The 21,486-nt window shown below is 52.9% G+C and overlaps 2 protein-coding genes across 3 annotated transcripts; one reads left to right on the top strand and one right to left on the bottom strand.

Annotated features, from left to right (window-relative positions):
• Positions 1–6,333: 6,333 nt before the first annotated feature.
• ZMAT2 (zinc finger matrin-type 2) lies at positions 6,334–15,781 on the bottom strand. Its single transcript, XM_066977111.1, has 6 exons — positions 15,630–15,781; positions 12,828–12,921; positions 12,177–12,300; positions 10,851–10,924; positions 8,749–8,894; positions 6,334–7,170 (listed from the first exon to the last, which is right to left on the bottom strand). The coding sequence occupies exons 1-6, from the start codon at positions 15,645–15,647 to the stop codon at positions 7,027–7,029; spliced, it is 600 nt and encodes a 199-aa protein (XP_066833212.1). The 5' UTR covers positions 15,648–15,781; the 3' UTR covers positions 6,334–7,026.
• On the top strand, positions 15,775–21,484 carry LOC106049648 (histidine--tRNA ligase, cytoplasmic-like). Of its 2 annotated transcripts, XM_048051508.2 has the most exons (12): positions 15,775–15,908; positions 16,006–16,125; positions 16,694–16,789; positions 17,587–17,712; positions 18,026–18,133; positions 18,328–18,426; positions 18,755–18,848; positions 19,058–19,185; positions 19,277–19,519; positions 20,319–20,435; positions 20,716–20,862; positions 21,010–21,484. In XM_048051508.2, exons 1-12 carry the CDS (start codon positions 15,801–15,803, stop codon positions 21,064–21,066), a joined length of 1,443 nt encoding a protein of 480 aa, XP_047907465.2. In that variant the 5' UTR covers positions 15,775–15,800; the 3' UTR covers positions 21,067–21,484. The 2 variants fall into 2 exon arrangements, with proteins under 2 accessions (XP_047907465.2, XP_047907466.2); XM_048051509.2 differs by lacking the exon at positions 16,006–16,125.
• The last annotated feature ends 2 nt before the right edge of the window (positions 21,485–21,486 follow it).

The following is a 21,486-nucleotide window of genomic DNA, read 5'->3' as shown; positions in this document are numbered from 1 at the left end:
TCCTTCTCTGCTGAAGCTTTTGCTCCCTGCCTTCCCTTGGGGAGAAAAAACAGTGCCCTGAAGGGGATGGTGGCCATCTCTATGTGTTTATCAGGGCTAGTGGGGCACCCTGCCTGCCCTTGGGCACTGGTATGTGAAGCATTAAGCAGGTATCAAACCATGCTAGGACCATACTGGTCTCCTCAGTATGAGAAAGACACTGATGAAATGGAGCCAGTGCAGTGGAGGTCACTGATACAGCCAGAGTCTGGAGTGCACATGGTGTGAGGAGAGGCTGAGACCCTCATTAGACTGGAGCAGAGAACACAGCTGAGGATTTAATTGCCCTCCTCTGTTCCTTGAAGGAAAGATGGAGCCTATCTCCTTTCAGGGGTGCCCTGGGAGAGAATGAGAAGCTATGGGCACAAGATGGCCAAGGAAAATTCATCTCAGGTATTAGGAAAAAAGAGACCTCCGGAGGTCCAGAGTGAGCAGAATTACACTGGAGTTCCGAAAACCCCAGTCTGTAACAGCCCACCCTGCTCAGAGGTGAAGCGGCCACCGAGGAGAGGGACACTGATGGGCAGGGTGCGTCAGTGGAGTTTTCTTGTGTCCTCTGTATGGGACACAAACTTCATGGCAACTCAGAAAGCCAATGTCTCTGTTCCTGTTTCAGAGGGGGAGATTTTCTTGCAAGCCCAAGCCTGCACAAGGAGCTTGTTCCAAGGCTGCTGCTTTGCTCCTCCGGAACATCAGCTCCACATCAGAAGGAGAAGAGCGGGGTCCCCACTGTGCTGGGGCTGGCACTTGTCCTCTCCCGGACACCTTCTTAGAGGTCTCCCCTAAAATGCCCTGTGAGAATATGTCCTCTCCTGGGACTCTGAGAAGGACTGAGAAGGAAGGGGGATCAGTGAGGAGGAAAGTAAGGGTGGGCAGTGGTAAGATGCTTGCATGGGAGAATGGAAGAGGCTTTGGGAAAGAGGCGATGATGCCTCTGCTCTATCAGGCACCAGCATGGCCATTCCTGGAATACTGCACACAGTGCCTGTGTCTGAAGTTTTGTCAGAAGATTTAAAAAAGATTAAAGGCTTGGAAAAACTAACTTACAGGGAGAAGCTTAAGTGAAACTGCCTGAACTCTATGCAGGAATAAGGAGGAGGAGGTTTGATCGTAGAGCCAGGGAGGTGTTACAAGGAGGAAATGCTGGGGACAACAGAATAGCTAAAGGCATACAAACCCATGGCCTGAGCCAGACAGCTTCATGCACTGGTCACTGTGAGGGGATCACACTGTCCGGACTGATGATGGTGTCTGTCTCTTGGTGTCTGTAGAAGAGAAGATTTGGGTTCATCAAGCCGAGGTTCCCCAATGCATCAGGATGAAATGGAAAGATTGCTCCAGGGAAGAGGGGCTCAGGTAGACCTCACATCCTCTCCTCTCCTCTCCTCTCCTCTCCTCTCCTCTCCTCCCTCTCCTCTCCTCTCCTCTCCTCTCCTCTCCTCTCCTCTCCTCTCCTCTCCTCTCCTCTCCTCTCCTCTCCTCTCCTCTCCTCTCCTCTCCTCTCCTCTCCTCTCCTCTCCTCTCCTCTCCTCTCCTCTCCTCTCCTCTCCTCTCCTCTCCTCTCCTCTCCTCTCCTCTCCTCTCCTCTCCTCTCCTCCCCTCTCCTCGCAGAGGGGTGGGAGTTGGGTTTGATGTTTCCTTGTCCTCTCCCCACACACATCGCCTTGCATCAATACCCAAACAACAAACGTGTGCCTGCATTTCTCCTCAAAGCCCTGTATCTCTGGGCTAGGTTGGCGGTTTCAGGAAGGAAAGGCAAAAAAAGGCACGTTCTCCTTGGTCCCCACTTCTGTTTTGTGGCCTTCTGCTCCTACGGAGCCATCCTGGATCTCTGGGGATGCATCTCTGCAGAAGAAATCGCAGTTCTTCTAGTGCTGTACATCTATGGGAATGTTTCCTGCTCCCAAGTGCCCCCCTCGCTTCTTTTTGTGTCCCCGCTCCCAGGACAGGGACCACCCCTACCTTCCCCCTGACCCCCTGACAGGCCCTCTGAGATGCCCCCAGCATCCCTGCCCGCCCCAGGCAGCTCCCCACATCTTTCTCCCCCCGCCCCAGCCCTACTTCTTTCCTCCCTGTCGGGGAGATCAGTCGCTGAGGGTGCCGACGACGCGCAGCCTCCGACCCCCCCGGGAGGCTGGGGGTGGTGTTATGCTGCAAGAAGGCGAAGCTGCCATCAGCAGGCGCTTTGATCTGCAGACAATTACGGATGAGTGTAGGACCTCGCCTCATTCAGCCAATAAATAATGGAATTTGTGCGTTGACACAGACAGATTCCCCCAAACTGTCAGAGAAGGGGAGACAGGGAATGAGAGGCTGGGGAAGGGGAGAGGAGCAGGCAGGGAGGGAAGAGGAGGGCACGTGGGGAAACAGGGAGCGACGGCAAGGGAGAGGAGAGCGAGCTGGGGAGGCAGAGCTGGCGAGGGGAACAGGACGGGAAGGAGCCTGTGGAGGAAGAACAGCACGAGGGAGCACATATTTGTAGAGGGGAAGGAAAATCAGACAGGAGCTGTGGGTAGGAAGGGGGGGTGATGCATACACAGCGGGCTGGAAGCAGGGGAAAAAATCTGGAGGCGGAAAAGAAAGAGGAGGAACAAAGGCATGTCCGTGCCCCTGGGCTCACTGCTGCCTGGTGGATCACATGCTGCTGAGAGCAGGGACCATATTCCCACTCCGCAGAGGAGCTACGGCCCCCCGAGGCGCCCAGCACAGCCGAGCAGCACCAGCACACGTGGGATCCGGGCAGACGCTTCCAGCAGCAGGAATCTGCTCCGGGAGCACAAATCCCCTGAAGAGGTCCTGCGGATGCCCAGTCCTGGTGCTCCCCTGCTCCTCCCCATCACTGCCCTTCTTCAGCCTGGAGCTGTTGGTTCTCCAGCTGATGAAGGTTTTTACTTAGCTTGCAATAAAGAAACAGCTCCCCTCTGCTCATGAGCCCCTCCACAGAGCCCACCAGCTGCATGCAGCTGCAGGAGCAGATCTGATGGCATGGGGGAGCCACTGGGGCCACCTCCTTCCTCCCCTCTTGGAGCACTCAAGAGCACCGTTGCTTCCCTCTTGGCCTAAGGTGGCTCAGCCTTGAGCATTAAGTGTGTGGAGGGTGGCCCAGCTTGCTCGGGTCTCCAGGACAAGCACGACCTCGGTGTAGGCATCCCCTGCTCCCTGCTTCCCATCTGGAAAATGGTGGCCTCCAAGCTCTGGATGGGAAGCAAACACCTCCCACCTCAGTGAAGCCCCCCCCACATCTCTGCCTTCCCCTACCGCAGTCTTCCGTCCCTTCTCTGGACACACTGGAGCCAGCCAGGGGTCCGACCCTCACCTTGCAGGTATTTAAGGTCTCCCCCGGGGACACCTCCTCCCCGTGGCTGAGGAAAGCAGGGGCAGGTTGGGCTGAGGTTGATGGAGCCTGGAAGGGGACACCGGTGGCCGTGCTGCCGTCTCGGTGGCTTCCATGGAACAGAGGGCACAGGCCCACCGGGATGGAGGTGGCGCTTAGGGAACAGGGTGTCCGTAGACAGGGTGCTGTGGGGAGGTGTCAGAGCAGGACGATTCAGCTGTTCAGTGCATGGGGCCGGGCTGGGACCCCCTTCTTCTGAATCTCTTCCCCAGTTTCCCTGATGCGGGGGAAAACCCTGGCATTTCATTGGGATAGTGGGAATGCTGGGCTGAATCTGGCTGCTGCTGCTCTTGTCCTGAACACCGGCCTGGAGACAGCAACAGAGCCAGCCTTGCCCGGGCTGTGGCAGCAGAGAAGGCAGGGAGGAGGGTGCACAGCAACCCCCCCGCTGCCTCTGAAGGTAGGAAGAAAGGGGGAAAGCAGCTTCATGCTGCATGTGGTGCTCAGCCCCTTCATAGCGCTTCAGCCCCCCCCTCCCCAGTAGGGGATCAGGGAAGAAGATATCTGTGAGAGGAGACATGGTGAGAGCACGATGGATTTTTGTTTTCTCTGGAGTCTGCTGTGACGCCTGAGCGCTTCTCCAAACACTGCCATCAATATTTAATTGGATGGAGCAGTAATAGGCAGGCTGAGGCTGACCGCAGCCCCCAGCCTGGCAGGGGCTGAGGTGCACACAGGTCTGGGGGGGATCCTGCACGCCGCGAGCAAGTGCTCCACGGCCCAGGCAGAGCCTTGCACCCTCTGCCAGGTGCTGAGAGCAAGAACCAAGCTCCGAACACAGAGACATGAGACAGGTTATGGCAGGCTGAGTATGAGAGCCATAAAAATCGCCTCTCCTTCCTCCACCAGCTCCTGGTTGGCCCACTTTTAACCTGGGGAAGAGCTACACCAAAAGGGGCTGCGGGCAGGGCGAGAGTGAAGCGGGAAGCAGCGGGCACGGAGCAGCTGGGCACCACTTGCTGATGGCAGGGAGCAGGCCAGAGAGCTGCAGAGCTGAGACCTACCCAGACAAAACCCTAAGATCTGCAAGGGTATGTGCAGCACCAGCAAGAGATGAATAGTGCTAACGAAGAGCCAAGGACTATCCTGCTCCCGTGCTGGGGGCAGCGAGCAAAGTGTTAAAGAGTCCACAGCAGCACTGCGCAGTGGTGGGAGCGAAGGGTTAACACAGAGCGCGCAGAGAATGCTATCCGTCTCTTCTCTAAATATTATTTCCTCCCATGAAACCAGCTTTTCATCCTTGGCTAGAGGCAGCTCCTGCTGCTGGGAATCCGGCAAGAGCTTGTATCTGCTCCTGCACACGCCAGCGCTCCCAGCAAGCGGGCGGACAAAGCCGCGCTCCCCAGGGGCAGCACTGGGGCCGCAGCGGCAGCGCGGAGATGCTGGCACCGGGAGGAGGGTGCTGGGCCCGGGGCTGCAGATGGCCTTGGGCTTGAGCTTAGGGATCAGGCTTTAGCAGAAGGGTGGGAAGAATCTCTTAAATCGTCTCCCACCCCCCTGTACTGCAGAGGGATTTCCTTCCCCCTCTCCCAAGCAAGGGGCAGGGTGGTGGGGAATTGCAAGTAGCGGCAAGCTGAGGGGCCGAAAGGCTCAGTCAGCCCCAGCCAGGCTCTGACCCAGCGAGGAGGGGAAGGCACGCAGGAGCACCTCACCCCTTGGGGGGGCTGCGTGCACCATAGGGAAACCAAGGCAACAAACTGGGACAGCTGAAGGGTGCGGTGCAGCCTCTGCCCTTTCCCGAACCAGGCTCTACTGGACCACAGCACAGCTCAGAAGCATTTGTCCAAACTTAATTCGGGCTGCAACAAGGGGCTGGGTGTCTGCAGAGCTGGTGGCTGGGATAAAATGGCTGCTACTAAATCTTGTCTGAAACAACCTAAACTTCTAATGTGTATGAAATGGAACCACAGCAGCGTCCCTTTGCTGCCCCAGAGGGCACAAAGGCACAGGCGTCTTCTCTCTCCCATTCAGCTGGAGCCACGTGCTGCAGTCTGAGCAGCGCTGGGTACGTGGCTGGAATGAAAGTCGCCTTGCAGCTGAAGTGCTTGGGGAGTGTTTGCTGAAGTCAAAGGATTGCCAAGTTAAAAGGGTCAAACCTCCAAGGACAGTTGTATCTGAGTGGCTATATATCATTTCAATAGCATCTTCAACGGGGATTATAATCTGAATTGAAGTGGAAAGACCCGAGGCAATGAAGCTGTCAGCAGTCTAAGATTAAGGAATTAAAACAGCAGCAGAGCATTACAGGATTTGTTCTAGATGTATTAGAAAGAGCAGGCTAAACGCACTTCAGCCTTCCTTGGGTCAGAAATTTCATAAAAGTACAGAGAAGGGCAAGAACGAGGATCTCATCAATATACATAAAAGAGAGAGGGAGCGAGACAGAGCTATGAAAACCCAGCCACGCAAAATGTAAATCCTAACTGGAGACGGAAATGAGTCACACACGGTTTGACTGAAGTAAATAAAAGCAGAAATAAAGTGGATTTAGGGGAGGGCAGAGGTGAAATGACACTGAAAGCCAGTAGGCAGGGTAAAAGCGCCCCTTGATATATGAAGGCTGGTAAATTCTGGAATGCAGCCCAGTCTGCTCTTGGATTGCCTAATGGAAATGCAGGTCCCCAGTGTTGTCCACACCTCCCTTCCCTCTCCCAGTTTCTTACATGCCCCTCCAGAACTACTTTAAAATGCAAAAAATGGCAGCAGCTGCCTACACAGGGGAGCTGGCGGCTGAGCAAGTACCCGCTCAGGGAGAGGGCAGACAAGCCCTACCTTTGCATTTTCTGAGGGCCCCAGAAGACTACCACTAGCTTTGTACACCTCAGGAGACATCAGCAACTTTTCTCAATGGGAGGCAGAAGCTCTCAAAACAAAGAAGGAATAAAACTCCCACCAACGGGCCAATTAAAACTATCAGTTTATTTTGGGCAAATTGTGCACACTGTTTTTTCATTTGCTCTACCCTAGATCAGTCCTGGGGAGGAATTCCTCCCTTGGATCAGAGATATCAAAGTTATGGCACAAAACACAAGGAAAAACAGGGAAGTATCCCTTACAGATAAAATACACAGGAAAAGTTTCAGCAACCCAGGCTCCATGCAGCCCCCAGCTCTGCTTCAGCACAACTCGTAAAGATTCAGGCTGTACAAACCAGCACTGCTCACTCACTATGGCACAATTCCTTCAGTTACATGATCCAAAAAGCAGCTGAATCCCTCTCTGCACCTTAAACACATGACCTCAAAACAATGATGCCCAGCTGACAATTAAAATAATTCTGAACAATGCCATCTGTACAGAACTGCTGCACTTTATTGACAGTAAAATGTACCCAGCAGAACATTTCCCTGCACACACAAGGCCAAAGAGCATTGATGAGCAGCCAGATCTAGGACACAGAAGGAGATGGGAAGCTAATGACAAGTGGAGCTTGTTCTGCAGCACAGGTAGAGCATGGAATCACTTTTCGACTCCTCCGGCCAACTTCTACTGGGAGATTTACATACAAGTCCTCAGTCAAGTCTTTAAAGAATTATCCAGAGTCTCCTGGGTAAAAACAATCTGTTTTAACAAAGAGGAGAGTCCAGAGCTGCTCAGTGATTCTTTTTGGTTGAGCCGAAACCAGAGAAACCCATCACAGCTGCCATTTCATCATCCTCTTCAAATGTCAAATCTTCCTCCGCCCTCCTTTTCTTCTCTCTCTGCTTCTCCTTCTTGTAGGCTTTCGCCTTTTCCTCCTGCAGCAAGGAAAAGAACAGCAAAATAACTTGAATCTCCTGAGCCAAGTAAGCTTTTGAGACACTGGGCACTGCAGTTCACCCAAGTTCTACCAACAGTACCCAAGCTGTACCTGAAGAAAGAAAATAGTCAGCAAACGTCCTGGTCTGCAGCCTTCCAGGAGGTTTCCCGCTGCCTACAGACCACTCACTTCCCACCCCAAGAAGGAAGTCACACGCAGAGGACGTAGCCAAAGAGAAGTGTTGTGAAATCATCAGCTCTCACTTCCAAACATGTCGGAGGTTTCACCTGGAATCCACGCTGAGGCAAGAAGGGGCTGTTTGTAAAGCAGGAGACATTTCCAGTGTATGATGCCCCGTTCCAACGGCTGTAACGCTGAATGTCACTGCCTGTTGGCTTTCAGCGCGGCAGAGTGACAGCTGCTCTTTGGAACAGAAGTTGAGCTCTAAGTGGCTTTGGGGGTTTTGGCATCAAAGAGTTTGCACTGCGCTAATCAAAGCGTTTTGCTCTGTAAGGATCACAAGCCCTGGAACGGTGCCAGGCTTGTACTGGGCGACACACAAGTATGGCTTCACCTCCCAACTTAGCAACTGAGCCTGCCATTCCCATCTCCATCTACTGCTCTGCAGCTATTGAAAACAGCCAGGCCCTGGAGAAAGCTACACCAAAAGCTGCTGCTAATTTCTTTGTTGCCACGCATTGACTGACAGTAGCTTTTCAACCCACAGTGTGCCCTGCGCTGCAGGGGCATTCCTCTTCTGCCTCCCCCAGACAGATTAGCCTCAGCAACACCGAGGCCTGCTCGAGAGCAGAGCACAGGGCTGCTCGAGTGCCAGGACTTGCACGGGATCCCAGCAGAGCACCCCTGCTGTGAAGCAAAGCTCAGAGCTTGGGCAGGGAGACTCAAACAGGCAGCAGTTTTTAATGCTTGTTTTTTCACGTGACTGCTGATGAAGGAGAAGCATGCACAGAAGCTCCTCAACTGTCAGAACATTGTCAGTTGTTTTTCAAATAAATTTGATCGTCATTTCAGGGAACTGGCACCTAAGCCCAGGTTTAAGAGGAATCTGGCACCTTTCACTGCCCCACACACACACAGACACGCATGTCACAGCACAGCAAGCCGCTCACAAAACCCTTCCATGCCTGGGGAGGGCGCACAGAAGCAACACGCTGCACACAGGAGGAATCCCAGCAATCCCCAGAACCACGTCACACCTCAGGAACTTACAGGTCTGCTTATCAGAGCACAGAAGAACAAACACAAGTAATGGGACACAAAACAGGTGCACTGCCAGGGCTGTGCTACACTCTCAGTAGAAACTTTCAGTGTCAAAAATTATCCTTACACACAAGGAGAAGAAAGGGATTTCCAGGGAGAGCAACAATTAAAAATAATAATAATAATAAATTAAAAAACAAACAAACAAAAACAAACAAAAAAAACAAGCAAACAAAACCCACTCAGAGCAGCAGATGAGAAGCCCACACTAGCTAGTACAAGATAGGAACCAGGGCTGCCCTCCTCAGGAAACACATTCCTTGGGGGGTTCCACTTCATCAGCTGTCGCCCTTACCTCCTCACGGAGTTCCTTCATCCTCTCCTCAAAGTCATAGTCTTTCTGTTTCTCCTCCATCTTCTTCTTGTTCACCTCAAAGCGCTTCTTCACCTGGTCCAGCGTGGAGCGCTCCACCCGCATGGACATGCCCAGATTTCTCTGGTCTGGAGGAACAGAGCCAGCCGCGTTCAGCAACATCATTAGCCTTTAAAGGTCTGTACGTAGCCCCTTTCTCTGATCCCCATTTAAGTACGTGAGCATGGCATCCCATCACCACTCAGCACAGTCTCCCAAATCCCTGAGCAGCAGAGCCCAGCACTGTACTGTGCAACTGCCCAGCCTTCAGGGGTTCCTCTCCACACCATCTCTACCTACGGACGTGCCAGGTAATTCACACCCAGCCTGGGGAGTCTGACTGAGCCAATGCCTCCTCCCAGAGAGGCATACACTTTCTGCCCTCATTTAGTCCCACACTGTTGCATGGATTGGGACTTCTTATGTCAGAGGGGATTAGGGAGGATTTAGGGAGATTTTAGGGGATACAATAACCTAAACCAGTCACTGACTACAGTGATCCTTTTATTATTTGTAACAAGGAAAAAGATGCAACCTTTTCTTTTAAGGTTCTGTATGAGGGTGCTCCCCATCATGCTGGTGTTCTGACACTTCAAGGAATTTAAGCTTGGGTCAGGGAAACAATGACTGGAGTGTTGAAAAAGGAGTCAGAATAAAACTGCCAAGCTGTTTTTTCTCAGCTGTGGGACAAACCAAACAAGTGGCTTTCAGTAAGATCCTGATTACACAGCACATTTCTAACTAAAGCAAAGACATGAAGTATTAAGACAGGCCTCCGATCCAGTGGCTGTTTAGAGCAGATTCCCAGGTTTCCACTCATAAGTGAGCCCAGTGTGAAAGGGCCACCCCCAGCCATGTCTCCAACCCACGCTGCCCGGTCGATCCAAACAGCCTGCTGACTCCAGTAACTGGGCACACTTTTGTCCCGGGGATGCAGCAGCACCAGGGAGCTCAAACTACACGCTGGTACCTAGCAAGAATGCTGCCAGAACAAGCAGGTTGCAGCCAGATCTGTGGGCTGGATCAAAAGCTCCCAAACTGTAAATTGCATTATACCATAGAGCTATGCCCCCTTCCAGCCCCAGCTCAACCCTTCATCGCAGGACCACGCACAAAGATGTAGCAGTTATTTCAGATTCCAGATTCTCTCATACAGACTTACTGCTGACCCCCTCACATGTCAGACAAAGCGCTTCTTTGTCATCCTCCCATTCACATAAAAGTACAGGGCTTTCATGCAATGGCTTTTCATTTCCAAGCTATAGAAAACTTTCCTTGACTACGCTGCACTACTGTCCTCTTACTCAAGGTAAACATACTAAAGATATAGGCAAATCAACAAGGACCTCTTCTCTTGCCTTTTATCTTAGGATAACTTACCTGCATGATCACAACAGCGGAGAGAAGAACCAGAAATCTGTGGGCTTTATACTTTGCACTCTGGAGATCAGACTATGTGTGATCACACCTGAACAGCTGTACAGGACACGGCAACTCTGGGGTCATCCTATCCCACCCCTGTCTCTGCTGTACTTCAGCAACCCACAGCCTCCATCCTTGTAATCTCTTGATTCAAAGCCCTGGAGCTCAGAGACAAGCTAGTTCTGAGCTTCATACTCTGGTTCTACAAAGAGAAGCTTATGATCCAAAAATAGGCTAGTCCCACACCTTTTACTTTTCTAAGAACTGCTTTAAGGTTTCATTGCTGTTAAAAAACCTCTCTTGAGATTTTCAGAGGAGACATCAGGATTTTCTGACCCTGTGCTTCTTGCAGTGCAGACTCTCAGAGTGGGGAAAACACTTCCACCTTACCAGACACTTACTATTTCTTCCAGCCTTATTCCACCCAAATAGTCCACCAACTTGGAGAGATTGCCATGAGATACAGGCAACATCTCCATAGCTCTCACAGTAAAACCTGCCTACACCCTGATCTCATTTTAATCCATGTATGAATGTTCAGAACTCAGAAACTGGTGATGCATGAAGGGAACAGCCCAGAAAGTTGCACCAGCCCCCCAACAATGCAGAAAAATTATCCTTACGTTTTTTGCCATTGATGTGATCCAAGAAGTTAATGGAGTCTTTCACCACACAGTCGCATACATTACAGTAATACCTGGCAGGAGAGAGAGAGAAAACATTAACTCCGAAGCATGAGACAAACCTCATCTCACAGAACAACTATTTGAGATGATCTAAAATTCAAAATCTCCATATCATTTGGACCTATTAGTTGTAACTCAGACCGCTGCTCTAGCCTAAAATCAAACTAGTCTGATACTGCAAGTCCTCATTGGAGGTACTGAAACAAGCACAGCCCCAGCATTACAAGAAGTAACACCCACTGGGTTACCTGGGCTCAGAGCCCCTGAGTGATCAGGCCTTTGTTTGGGACATAGCCCCACTACCCAGGGCAAGGGGGAAGCTACCTCTGTCACCGAGAGCCTTGGTGAAAGGACACATGCAAGGCCATACGCCAGATTTACAGAGCCACCCGAGTTAACATCTGGAGTTACCAACGCTGATGCTTATGCCCCTCTGACAGAGGACAAAAACCAAGACATGAGCTGATCTGCAATGACAGCAGTCATGGCATCTTCCCCTTCCAGTTGCAAAGGACAGGGGGAGGGTTGGACTCTGTGACACCCCAGTGCTGCCCTCCTCCACGCCAAGACTGGCCACCAGCCCAGGTTTCCACCTCGGCTCCTGACTGCAGCCCACCGAAGGCTCTCACCTGGCTGCACGGTGAGCCTTCCCACGCCTATCACCTCACAGAATCATCCCCCTGCTTTATAGAGCAGTGCTTTCCACCCACCTTAACAGCTAATGCAGAAGCCCAGCCACGGCCTGCATTTCGATCCCTGGATGCTGCACCTCCCTGGCATTGCTGGCTATTAGGCTATGATCCCGAGACACTTAGGATGGCTTTGGATGTGCTAAGAATCCTTCTAGCCTTCGGCCAAACATGATCTACACAAATAGTGGCCAGATGCCATTCCTAAGGAGAGGTATCTGGATGTTTCTCCCACTCCCAGTGCTCAGACATCATATCAACCGCAGATAGTGCCTCACTGCAAGAAGGCCTCCTGGCTAACAAAACCCAAGTGGGCAGCAGAGATCTGCCTCAACTGCTCCTACAGCAGGGCAAAGCAACACTGGTACCAAGCAAGAGCATCAGAAGGGGCTCAGCCTGCTGCTTCTCTTCCATACTTTATCCCAGAAGACGCAGTTTTGGTGCAATTCAGTGCAGCACAGCTCAAACACTGGAGGAGAAATCCCCACCACTCCTCTGTAAGGGCTCACTGCTTTATCACAACCCCCCGTCTTACCAACACAACTCAGACTCCAACAGAAAGACCATAACCTACCCTCCCATCTCTGATTGAGGGGTAGTTTTGGTGATGACGATGGTTTTCCCCAGCTTTGATTCCAGGTCCACTTTGTAGTCTCGGTGCCGCAGAAGTTCCCTTTTGACGGGCTGAGCTGGTTTGCCTAAAACATAAGCAAAAATACTAAGTATTTGTCAGAAAAGGTCAAGCTTTACCTGCTGGATTTTACATTGCCCTTGATGAAGAGGAGCCTATTGGGAACCTGTAAACTATGTGATTCATGCAGAAATTGCACTTGGGGAGGGGATTTGGTTGTTTTTTGTTTGTTTTGTTTTTGAAGTCAGTAAAAGATATCATTTCCTCCTCATTACGTAAGCAAAAACTAAGACTATTAGATGCAGGTAGATCTGACTTGGGTCATGCTCTCAGATCTTCCCATTTCCAGTGGCTGATTATCCCTCTCCCTCCATAAAGAATAGGCCAGAGACAAAGAATCTCAGTAATTACATCTATAAAAAAATACATATCCAGTGGCTAGCACAGGAAAAAGGATAAGAGCAAGCAGCCTTGAACTGATGCTATTTCCCTTTGGGATTTCACTTCTAGCTGCTTTGTCACCCAAAGCTCAGAGGATTTGGGCAATTCACAGCCAAATGAGCAAAGCTTGCCTGCAGCCAGTACACTACCCACCATCTTTCTTCTCTCTCTCCTCCGTGAGCCGCTTCTCTGCAAGTTTCTCATATTCATCTTTGTCCCACTTTCGACGGAAGTCCAAGTTCTTAGTCTGAGAAGGGAACAAAGTGCATTAACATCTGTTACACAGTTTGACTAACTCTAAGAGGAGAATGGGGAAAGAAATGGAATCATTTGGCTTCTGTAAATTAGTAAATTAGGGGCACTACATTATATTCCTGTGTCATCTGTTTTCATATCCAGTAACTAAGGATGGAGCTTAAGAGAATACTCAGCACGTCTATATCTACTTCTTCTAGGATTTCAAAGCACTGAGCAAAGTAATGAGTTTATCTTAATAGTTCCTGAGAAGATCACCCATCCCTTCCCTCCAAAAAACAGAGGCAAATGGCATTTAAACTGATTGATCCAAGACCATACAAGTGCTACCTGATGAACACAGAATAGTCGTTAGCAGATCATACGTGATTCTTCCAAAGCTGATTAAATTTCAGTTGCAAATAGCAGATGAGGAAGCCATGAAATACAACACGAGCTATAAAGGCTTTGATTAAGATGCAAGAATACAGAAAGATGTGTATACCTGCTCTCAAAGACATCAGCAGTATGTCAACAGGTTATAGGAATCAAGGCACTGAGTTTGATATTAAATCACAGGAACCAGTATGAGTTTTTCACGTAAGACAGGAATACAAACAAACAAGAAAAAAAAAAAAAGCTCTGAAAACTCCAAATGTCAAGCCAGGATGGGGAGATACCAGGAAAACATCTGTATGAAACACACCATAAGCTGTCCTGCTCCTGTACCTCCCCATCTCAGTCAAGCAGGGAAGGGAAGAAGCATCTCTGAGGTAGCCTGGCCCTTAACCAGCCCCCCAGAGCACACTAAGCTGTCAGTGACAGGACAAACTGGGTGGGAAAAAAAAAGCAGAATTCAGGTAAAGTTGGCAACAAATAAAGACAAAGACTGGGGTAAAAGTCCCCTCCGGAAAGAGCAGTCACCAACGCTGAGAGCAGAGGTGACACGACAAGAATCCTTTCCTTTCCCATCTATTCAGCAACAGCTTGAGGCAGCCCCTTCCCCATGTCAGGCTGGAATGCAACAAGGGCCACAAGCCCCCACGCCTGTCTCACAAATAGGATGCTTCTTTACTTTCTTATGAAGAAAGCTCTCAAACGGCGAGAAAGCTGCATTTCACTCGGAATAGCAGTGAGAGGCTCCCAGCTTCATATTAAAAAAGGATGGATGTATTTTAAAACACCTCCGGGAAAAAAGGGCCCACACCCACCCACCGCCTTCTCCGCTCAGCCAAATCAAGAATCCAATCACAATCCAAAGAAAATAAATCCCATTTGAAGCTTTAGCAGCAGCACAGTCATTTAACGTTTTCTCCTCTGGCAATCCTTCAAATGGAGTGAACAACTACTGATAAGAATGAAAATGCCTTAGGGAAGCGTAGAAAAATTCTCATTTATTCCCAGAGCTTCTTAAGCACTTTAAGCATGTCATAACAGGTTTTATTAACTACCCTGAGCAAAAGAAAAGAAAATATCACAGAGTGTAAATTAATGTTTTAGGGTATTTTCCAGAATCAAGATCCTCCCGCATGCCAGCGCATTATCACAAATCATAGCTGGTCGGAGCCCCAAGAGAAAGCAACTTACTTGCTGCTTCACTCTCCTCTTATAGCAAAAGGGAAACTGCTGCTTTCTCCCCAGCGCCAGCACAACGGAACAAACCAAACCCAGCTCTGAGCTGGGCATCTTGGTTAGACAACATCCAAAGGAGCCTCTCTGAATTGGCCTGGTGGAGGTGAAGGCGGCTGCGAGTCCCTGAATCTTTTCTGCTCTGGGTGACAGGTAGTATTTCCCAAGTAAGTTACAACAATTAAAAGATCAAAGTGCCCTCCTGTGCGCTGCGGACATGGAGCCTGTCTGGGCTGCCCAGTATCAGTGGCAAAGACTATATAAGAATCTCAAGCCCAGCTCTAAGTAATGTGAACACAAACAGGAGTTGGACTCGATGATCCTTACGGGTCCCTTCCAACTCGGGATAGTCTATGATTCTGTGAAACCCCAGCAGCTGAAAATAAAGCACAGGCCCCACCTCATTCCCTGGCAGACATCCTGCTCCTTGTGCCCTCTCGGCTTTGCTTGCTTCTCAGCAAGTGGCTTCAAACGAAGGGAAGATTTGCCAAGGAAGCCCAAAAACACAGCCCTGTGGTGCTGACAGCCAGTCGCTATTACTCGAGGTGGGAGCCAGGCTGGTTTGAACCAGCCAGGTTACACAAACGGGACCCACCTCGCATTCCCAACACCAAACCCTGCAGGATCCAGGCGGCAAGACCTCGCTGCCCCGTTACACGAACTGAGCAACGCCACTAAAGTAACCGGGTCACTCGGGAGCTGTCGCGGCCACGGGAAGGACGGAGGGGCAGCAGGCAGAGACTCCAGCACCACGCCGTGCCGGCCGGCCGCCCATCTCCCGGGGGAGCCCAACAGCAGCAGGGCAGGAGGGGAGGGGAAGGGGAGGGGAAGGCGGGCGCTGCCCCCAGGCCCCGCGGGCTGCTCTCCTCCAGGGGCCGCCCGGGGCACGACTGGAAAGCAGGGGGCTCTCCGGGGGCTCTCCCAGGCCCTGCACGGGGCCGCTCCCCCCCATTTTAGCCCTGCAGGCGCGGAGGTCTCTCAGGACCCCCTCCCCCCGCATACCCCCGGCCGCCCGCCCGCGCACCCCCGAGGGGCCCGAGCCCGGCCCGGCAGCCCCGGGGGCGGCCCCAGGAGCCGGCGGCCCGCACCTACCCCGCTGCCCGACGCCATGTTGCGGGTGCAGGCGACGAGGCCCCGGGAACTGTCGCGCCGCCCGCGCCGTAAAGCGCTGCGGATCCGCCCGCTCAGCCCGGCCGCGGCAGCCCCGCCCCCGCGCTGCCCGCCCGCCGCCCGCCGCCGGAGCTCCGCGGCCCCGGAGCCGCCATGTTGCGGCTGCGCCTGGCCGCCGCCGCCTGGTGCTCCGCGCCCCGCCGGCCCCTCTCCGTGTCCCCGCGGGGGCTGGCGGCGGGCTCGGCCCTGAAGACGCCCAAGGTAACGGCGGGGCGCGGGGGCGGCGGGGCCGTGCCGTGCCGGGCCGTGCCGTGCCGGGCCGTGCCGTGCCGGTGCTCAGCTCTCCGTCCCGCGGCAGGGCACCCGCGACCACCCCCCCGCGCAGGTGGCGCTCCGCGACCGGCTCGTCGGCACCGTCGTGGCCTGCTTCAAGCGGCACGGGGCGGCCGCCATCGACACCCCCGTGCTGGAGCTGCGGGTGAGGGGCACAGCCGGGCTGGGGCCGACAGGGGGGGGACCCCAGCGGCTCGGGCTCGGGCTGCCGTGCGCCCCCCCGTGAGGCCCGGAGAGGGCTGCGGGTGCCCCCAGCATCGCCGCTGGGGTCGGGGCTGAGGGGGGGCAGCTCCGCTTTGGGGCCGCCCCAGGGAGGAGGATGTGTCCCCCAGAGCTCCCGGCTGCGCTGCTGGGGCTGCGGGACCACCGCCGTGGGGCTGGGGCACACTTCCATCCCCTGCTCTCCTTCAGGGGAACCTCAGCCTGTTCCCTGCCCTTCTTTACTTTCCGGGCTGAGGGACCCCAGGAAGATGGGGAAGGGCATGCTGCTCTTGTCCTGCAGAACCCAAGGCCTCCTCACAGTGGTTTCAGCCCTGGGGAGAAAACAAAACAAAACAAAACATCCCCCCTAAATGACTCCTCGCAAGGAAGCTGTGGGTTGGGTTGGACTAACTGCTCGGGACATCAGGCTCCATTGTCTGTCCTCTATGCTGGGCACCCTCTCGCTGTCCTTTGCCTCCTCTGACAGTCGCTCTTTTTTCGCTTCTCCCTAGGAAACGCTGATGGGGAAGTACGGAGACAACTCAAAGCTCATCTATGAGCTGCAGGATCAAGGTGGAGAGCTGCTGGCCCTGCGCTACGACTTGACTGTATCCTGCAGTAGCCTCTACCACACACTCGTAGTACATGTCTTTGGTGGCAGGGACGGTGACAAACTGAGGTCTCTGCCACCCTGCCTAGTTTAAAGGTGTTAGGTGGATCGTCCTTGTCCTCACCTGTCTGCAAATCCCAGCATTTCCCATCAGGATGAACAAAACCTCCTTCCCTCTGGACATTGGACGTCCTATCTGGTCTTTTATCAGTGTGACCCCTGCCTCAAATCACCTCCCAGTCAGTCCAGTATCTGCAGCAAAGCTGCCCTTTCTTCCCTACTCTGTGGCCATGCATCAGTATGCTCCACGCTACTGGTTGTACCTCTTGCTTGTTACAGTCCCCACCTCTGTGCCCTCTTGTCCTGGCTGTGCCACGTTTCCAGTGCTGTGGTACTTGTGAGAGAGCAGCAATGTTTGCTGCACATACAAAGCAGGCATCCATCCTGGGGCGGCTCCATCTCCACGCCTCACCTAAAAGCTCTCTTCTTTATCATGTGCACTATATGTTGAATTTTATCTGTATTGCACCTTACGAGAGCAAAGTGACCTAGTAAAGACCTGCGTTTGCAGGGTGCTGGCATACTGTGGTTAGGAAGGAGGGAATGGAGTTGTCCCTTTGCTAGAAGAGCACGTTGTTCTCAGGACAATGGTACTCGTTGTCAGCCAAGGTTGTTCTTCAGAGCTCTGTTGGGGGTCTGGGAGCAGAGTGAGACGAAGACAGGGAGCTTTGAGGTTCAGCTTTCTGCAGCTCAGAGGATCTCCCCATTCCTGTCCTTAACTCTTCAGTCCCCCAGGTGCCCTTCGCTCGCTACTTGGCAATGAACAAAATCACCAACATCAAGCGCTACCACATCGCTAAAGTGTACAGGCGGGACAACCCGGCCACGACCAGGGGCCGCTACAGGGAGTTCTACCAGTGCGTGAGTGTTGTGGCCTGCTGAAAGGGGAGCGGGGACAGGGCTGCCTGGGAGGACAAAGCTGGGAATTGGCGTGGACTGCTGGGTTATAGCAACGGCCTGCGCTCAGCTGCGGGGCCAGGTGAGGTGCCTGGCTGAGCTGCGCCTGGAGCAGAGGCCCTGCGCAGCCAGCCTGGAGCAGAGGCCCTGCGCAGCCAGCCTGGAGCTGGGGTAGCGCTGAAGCAGCGAGAATTCAGTGCTGCACAGGATGGCAGCTGAGAGCCAGATTTCAGCCACAGTCCAGCTACACCAGAGTCTGCCTCTGCTTGTGCCTCAGGATTTTGACATCGCTGGCCAGTTTGACCCTATGCTTCCTGATGCTGAGTGCGTGAAGATAGTGCACGAGATCCTGAGTGACCTGCAGCTTGGGGACTTTCTCATTAAGGTGAGGTCAGAGCCTGGTGGTTTTCACACGCTTGCGCCTTCTCTTCCTGGCTTCAGTGTGTTGTGGGATTGAGACACCAGCCAAAAGGCACACAGTCTTCAACAGCTGCAGCTTTTAGCATCCCTTGAGCAAGGGCAAGAGGAAACTGTGGTGGGACATTTTTCCTCAGCTTAGCATGCTTCTCCGTTCCCCAGGTCAATGACAGACGAATTTTGAATGGAGTGTTGGCCGTTTGTGGCATCCCGGAGAGCAAGTTCATAACTACGTGCTCAACCATAGACAAGCTGGACAAGGTAAGCATTGTGCTCTCAGGGCAAATCACTTCCAGTCTTAGGGGCTGGACGGCTTTGGCTGGGCACTGTCATGGCTATTCTCATCACAATAATTAAGCCACTGGTGTTTGTAAAGGACTTGGAGAGCTCTTAGGCTGGTAGCAGTGGCCAAGAATAAGACATGGCAATTTCAATGATCTTAATTAATCCCTGTGAGATCGACACAGATCATTAGTGAAATTGCTCACCAAGAAGCATGTTATCTTACCTCGCACGTTGTGAATACATGGGATGGTGGAGATGGTGGGTGACGAGAGCATTGGCCAGTAATGGATGTTTTGTTTTGTAGGTGCCCTGGGAGTACGTAAAGAATGAGATGGTAGGAGAGAAGGGGCTCTCTCCCGAGGCTGCAGATCGCATTGGGGAGTACGTCCAGCTTCACGGTGAGCACGGTGGGATGGAGCCCTTGTCCCTCCCTGCAGCCTGCTCCCTCGTGCTCCCAACAAGTGCAGCTGCTCTCTGCCAGGCCAGGCAGGGGCTGGCGTGCCCGGGGCAGGGATGGAGGGGAGCGAAGCAGCACGTGCAGCTGGCCGGGCCCATCGTTGCAGGTGCTGCTGTGCTGGCAGATGTGAGGCATGACTTGTTCCCACAGGTGGCCTGGACCTGATCGAGCAGCTTCTCCAGGACCCGAAGCTGTCCCAGAACAAGCTGGCCAAGGAGGGTCTGGGGGACATGAAGCTGCTGTTTGAGTACCTGACCCTGTTTGGCATCACTGGGAAGGTGAGGAGGGGCGGAGGCAGGAGGGGGTGCTGCCCTGGTGTCTGGGCAGCCCCGAGCGTGGCGCTGAGGGGGCTTCCCTTGTGTCCCACAGATCTCGTTTGACCTGAGCCTGGCGCGAGGCCTGGACTACTACACAGGGGTGATCTTTGAGGCCGTCCTGCTGCAGCAGGAGAATGACCACGTGGAAGATCTGGTCAGCGTTGGGAGCGTGGCCGGAGGCGGTCGTTACGATGGTCTGGTGGGGATGTTTGATCCCAAGGGACGGAAGGTGCCCTGTGTGGGGGTGAGCATAGGGATCGAGCGGATCTTCTCCATCCTAGAGCAAAGAGTGAAGGTAGGTGCTGCTGGCAGTGTGTCACATGGGGGAGGGCTCTAGGAAGCAGTCTGTTACTTACTACAGAGCTCTACAGTGTTCAAGAAGAAAGGATTTGGGGGGAGAGGGTGGGTCATCTCATGCCTGAGTGTCCATGCAGAAGATAGAGCCCTTTTCTCTCCTGTAGCTCATCAGGTTGCAGTCATGGGCAGCATTTTGTAGCAGAAACAATGGAAGTATAGACATCCCCTGACTTCTCATCCGTTCCCTGAAGTTTGTTCCCAAGTCACTTTAATTGTCTCGTGCTTGTGAAGCTTTCTGTCTTGGAGATTGTGAAATTATAAATTCAATAATATCTGTGGCACTCATTCTATAACAGGAAAGTCAGTTGGGAAATTTATCACCCTGCATTTATTTCTGAGCTTGTGATTCATAGTAAGTGAGGCTGAGGCAAAGTGTTTGCATCTGAAGAATCAAAAGATAGATTAGAAAGCAGTGTAGCTCTCATCTAGGATGGAGGAAAGTCAAGGTCCCACAGAAACAGCAGGACATGATTAGATAGTGTGTCAGAATGCAGGTGCACTGGAGGACTCATTAAACTTGCCCAGGCTGTCTTAACTGCGCACACTTTTTGCTTCTGAAAGGTTAGCCTTGCTCAATAATATTCACTGAATAGCAACGACCAGCCTTTAAATATTCTTGTTTTGGAGAGCTAACGGCTGAGGACTTAGGTCAAGTGAGATGACCTAGGTGAGCTTCTGCTGTGAGCTTCAGATTCCCTCTGAGCCAGTGACTTCCATGAGCGTGTCTGTCCCTGCAGGCTTCTGGGGAGAAAGTTCGAACAACTGAGACACAAGTGCTGGTGGCTACACCTCAGAAACACTTACTCAGTGCAAGACTGAAGCTAATCTCTGAGCTATGGGATGCAAGGATCAAGGTAAAGTAAGGATGTGGGCTTGGTGCTGTAAGTCGTCAGGGAGGGAGAGTCTCAGGGGGGAGCTGGACCAGCTAGACCAACTCCACTAGCTGTCTGTTCAAGACTGGCCTGCCTGAGATCTAGCAGGCAGAGAAGGAAGGCATCTGAGAGCACTAAAGCCAGTCGCTTGCTCCAGGAGTAATGAGGCAGAGTTTTCCATGCAGTTTCAGTGCCTGCAGTTTTGCTGCAAGATCCATCAGAGCAAACTTTGCATTGATGACTCACTGCTGCTTCCTTCTAGGCAGAAATGCTGTACAAGAAGGATCCTACACTGCTGAAACAGCTGCAGTATTGTGAGGACATGGGGATCCCTCTTGCTGCCATTATAGGAGAGCAGGAACTGTCAGATGGAGTTGTCAAGCTGCGGGATGTTGCAACAAGAGAGGAGGTGAGGAGAATGCCTTTCTACACTAGGTTTCAAAAGTGCTTCTAGCAATTGCTGAAAGGCTCTGGGTTTTCAGTCAGTGACGGTATTCTAATTGCGAGCTGTATCACGGACCTGGCAGATGACTGCTCCTCCTTGTTTGCCTTGTAGGTTGATATCCCAAGAGAAGGGCTTGCCGATGAGATCCGAAGAAGGCTGGAGCCCTAGAATCGTTCTGTCCAGAGCTGCTTGACCGAACTGCTGCGCAGCTGGAAACCCCAGTGCCCGCTGATTCCTGCCGAGGTCCGGCCGCCCTCTGCCCACCTGCCAGGCTGACGGCAGCGCTGCAGCGGGCTGTGCCCGGAGGGAGCACGCGGGTTCTCTGAAATCACGGACGCTGCGGTGCCCTGCTGACGGCCCCGAGGGGCAGGCCCCGCGTGTGGCGGCAGCGGGGGCCCTGCCACGTCCCCACAGCGGGGAGACCCGGGGGGACCCTGCCCGACGGCCCCGAGGACGTGCCCCGAGCACCGGCTCTGGCCGGGGGCCGGGCGAGCCGCACACGCTGGGGGCACTGCTGGGGCGGGGCTGAGCCCCTCCGTGGTGTTTTTTTTTATTAAAAAATAAAATAAAAATGCAACTTGGAGAAGT

The sequence above is a fragment of the Anser cygnoides genome, chromosome 14 (assembly GCF_040182565.1).
Source record: "Anser cygnoides isolate HZ-2024a breed goose chromosome 14, Taihu_goose_T2T_genome, whole genome shotgun sequence".
Classification (NCBI taxonomy): Eukaryota; Metazoa; Chordata; class Aves; order Anseriformes; family Anatidae; genus Anser; species Anser cygnoides.
Note: the sequence above shows the minus strand (reverse complement) of the source record. Positions and strands in the feature narration are given on the sequence as shown.

Excerpts from the sequence above, each read along its gene's own strand:
- LOC106049648 (XM_048051508.2), top strand. The coding sequence starts at position 15,801 with ATGTTGCGGCTGCGCCTGGCCGCCGCCGCCTGGTGCTCCGCGCCCCGC. Across the intron at positions 16,126-16,693 it reads CCCCCGTGCTGGAGCTGCGG|GAAACGCTGATGGGGAAGTA; the intron begins GTGAGGGGCACA and ends GCTTCTCCCTAG. Across the intron at positions 20,863-21,009 it reads ATGTTGCAACAAGAGAGGAG|GTTGATATCCCAAGAGAAGG; the intron begins GTGAGGAGAATG and ends TTTGCCTTGTAG.
- ZMAT2 (XM_066977111.1), bottom strand. Across the intron at positions 12,301-12,827 it reads GGAGAGAGAGAAGAAAGATG|GCAAACCAGCTCAGCCCGTC; the intron begins GTGGGTAGTGTA and ends CTTATGTTTTAG. Across the intron at positions 10,925-12,176 it reads CCTCAATCAGAGATGGGAGG|GTATTACTGTAATGTATGCG; the intron begins GTAGGTTATGGT and ends CTCTCCTGCCAG.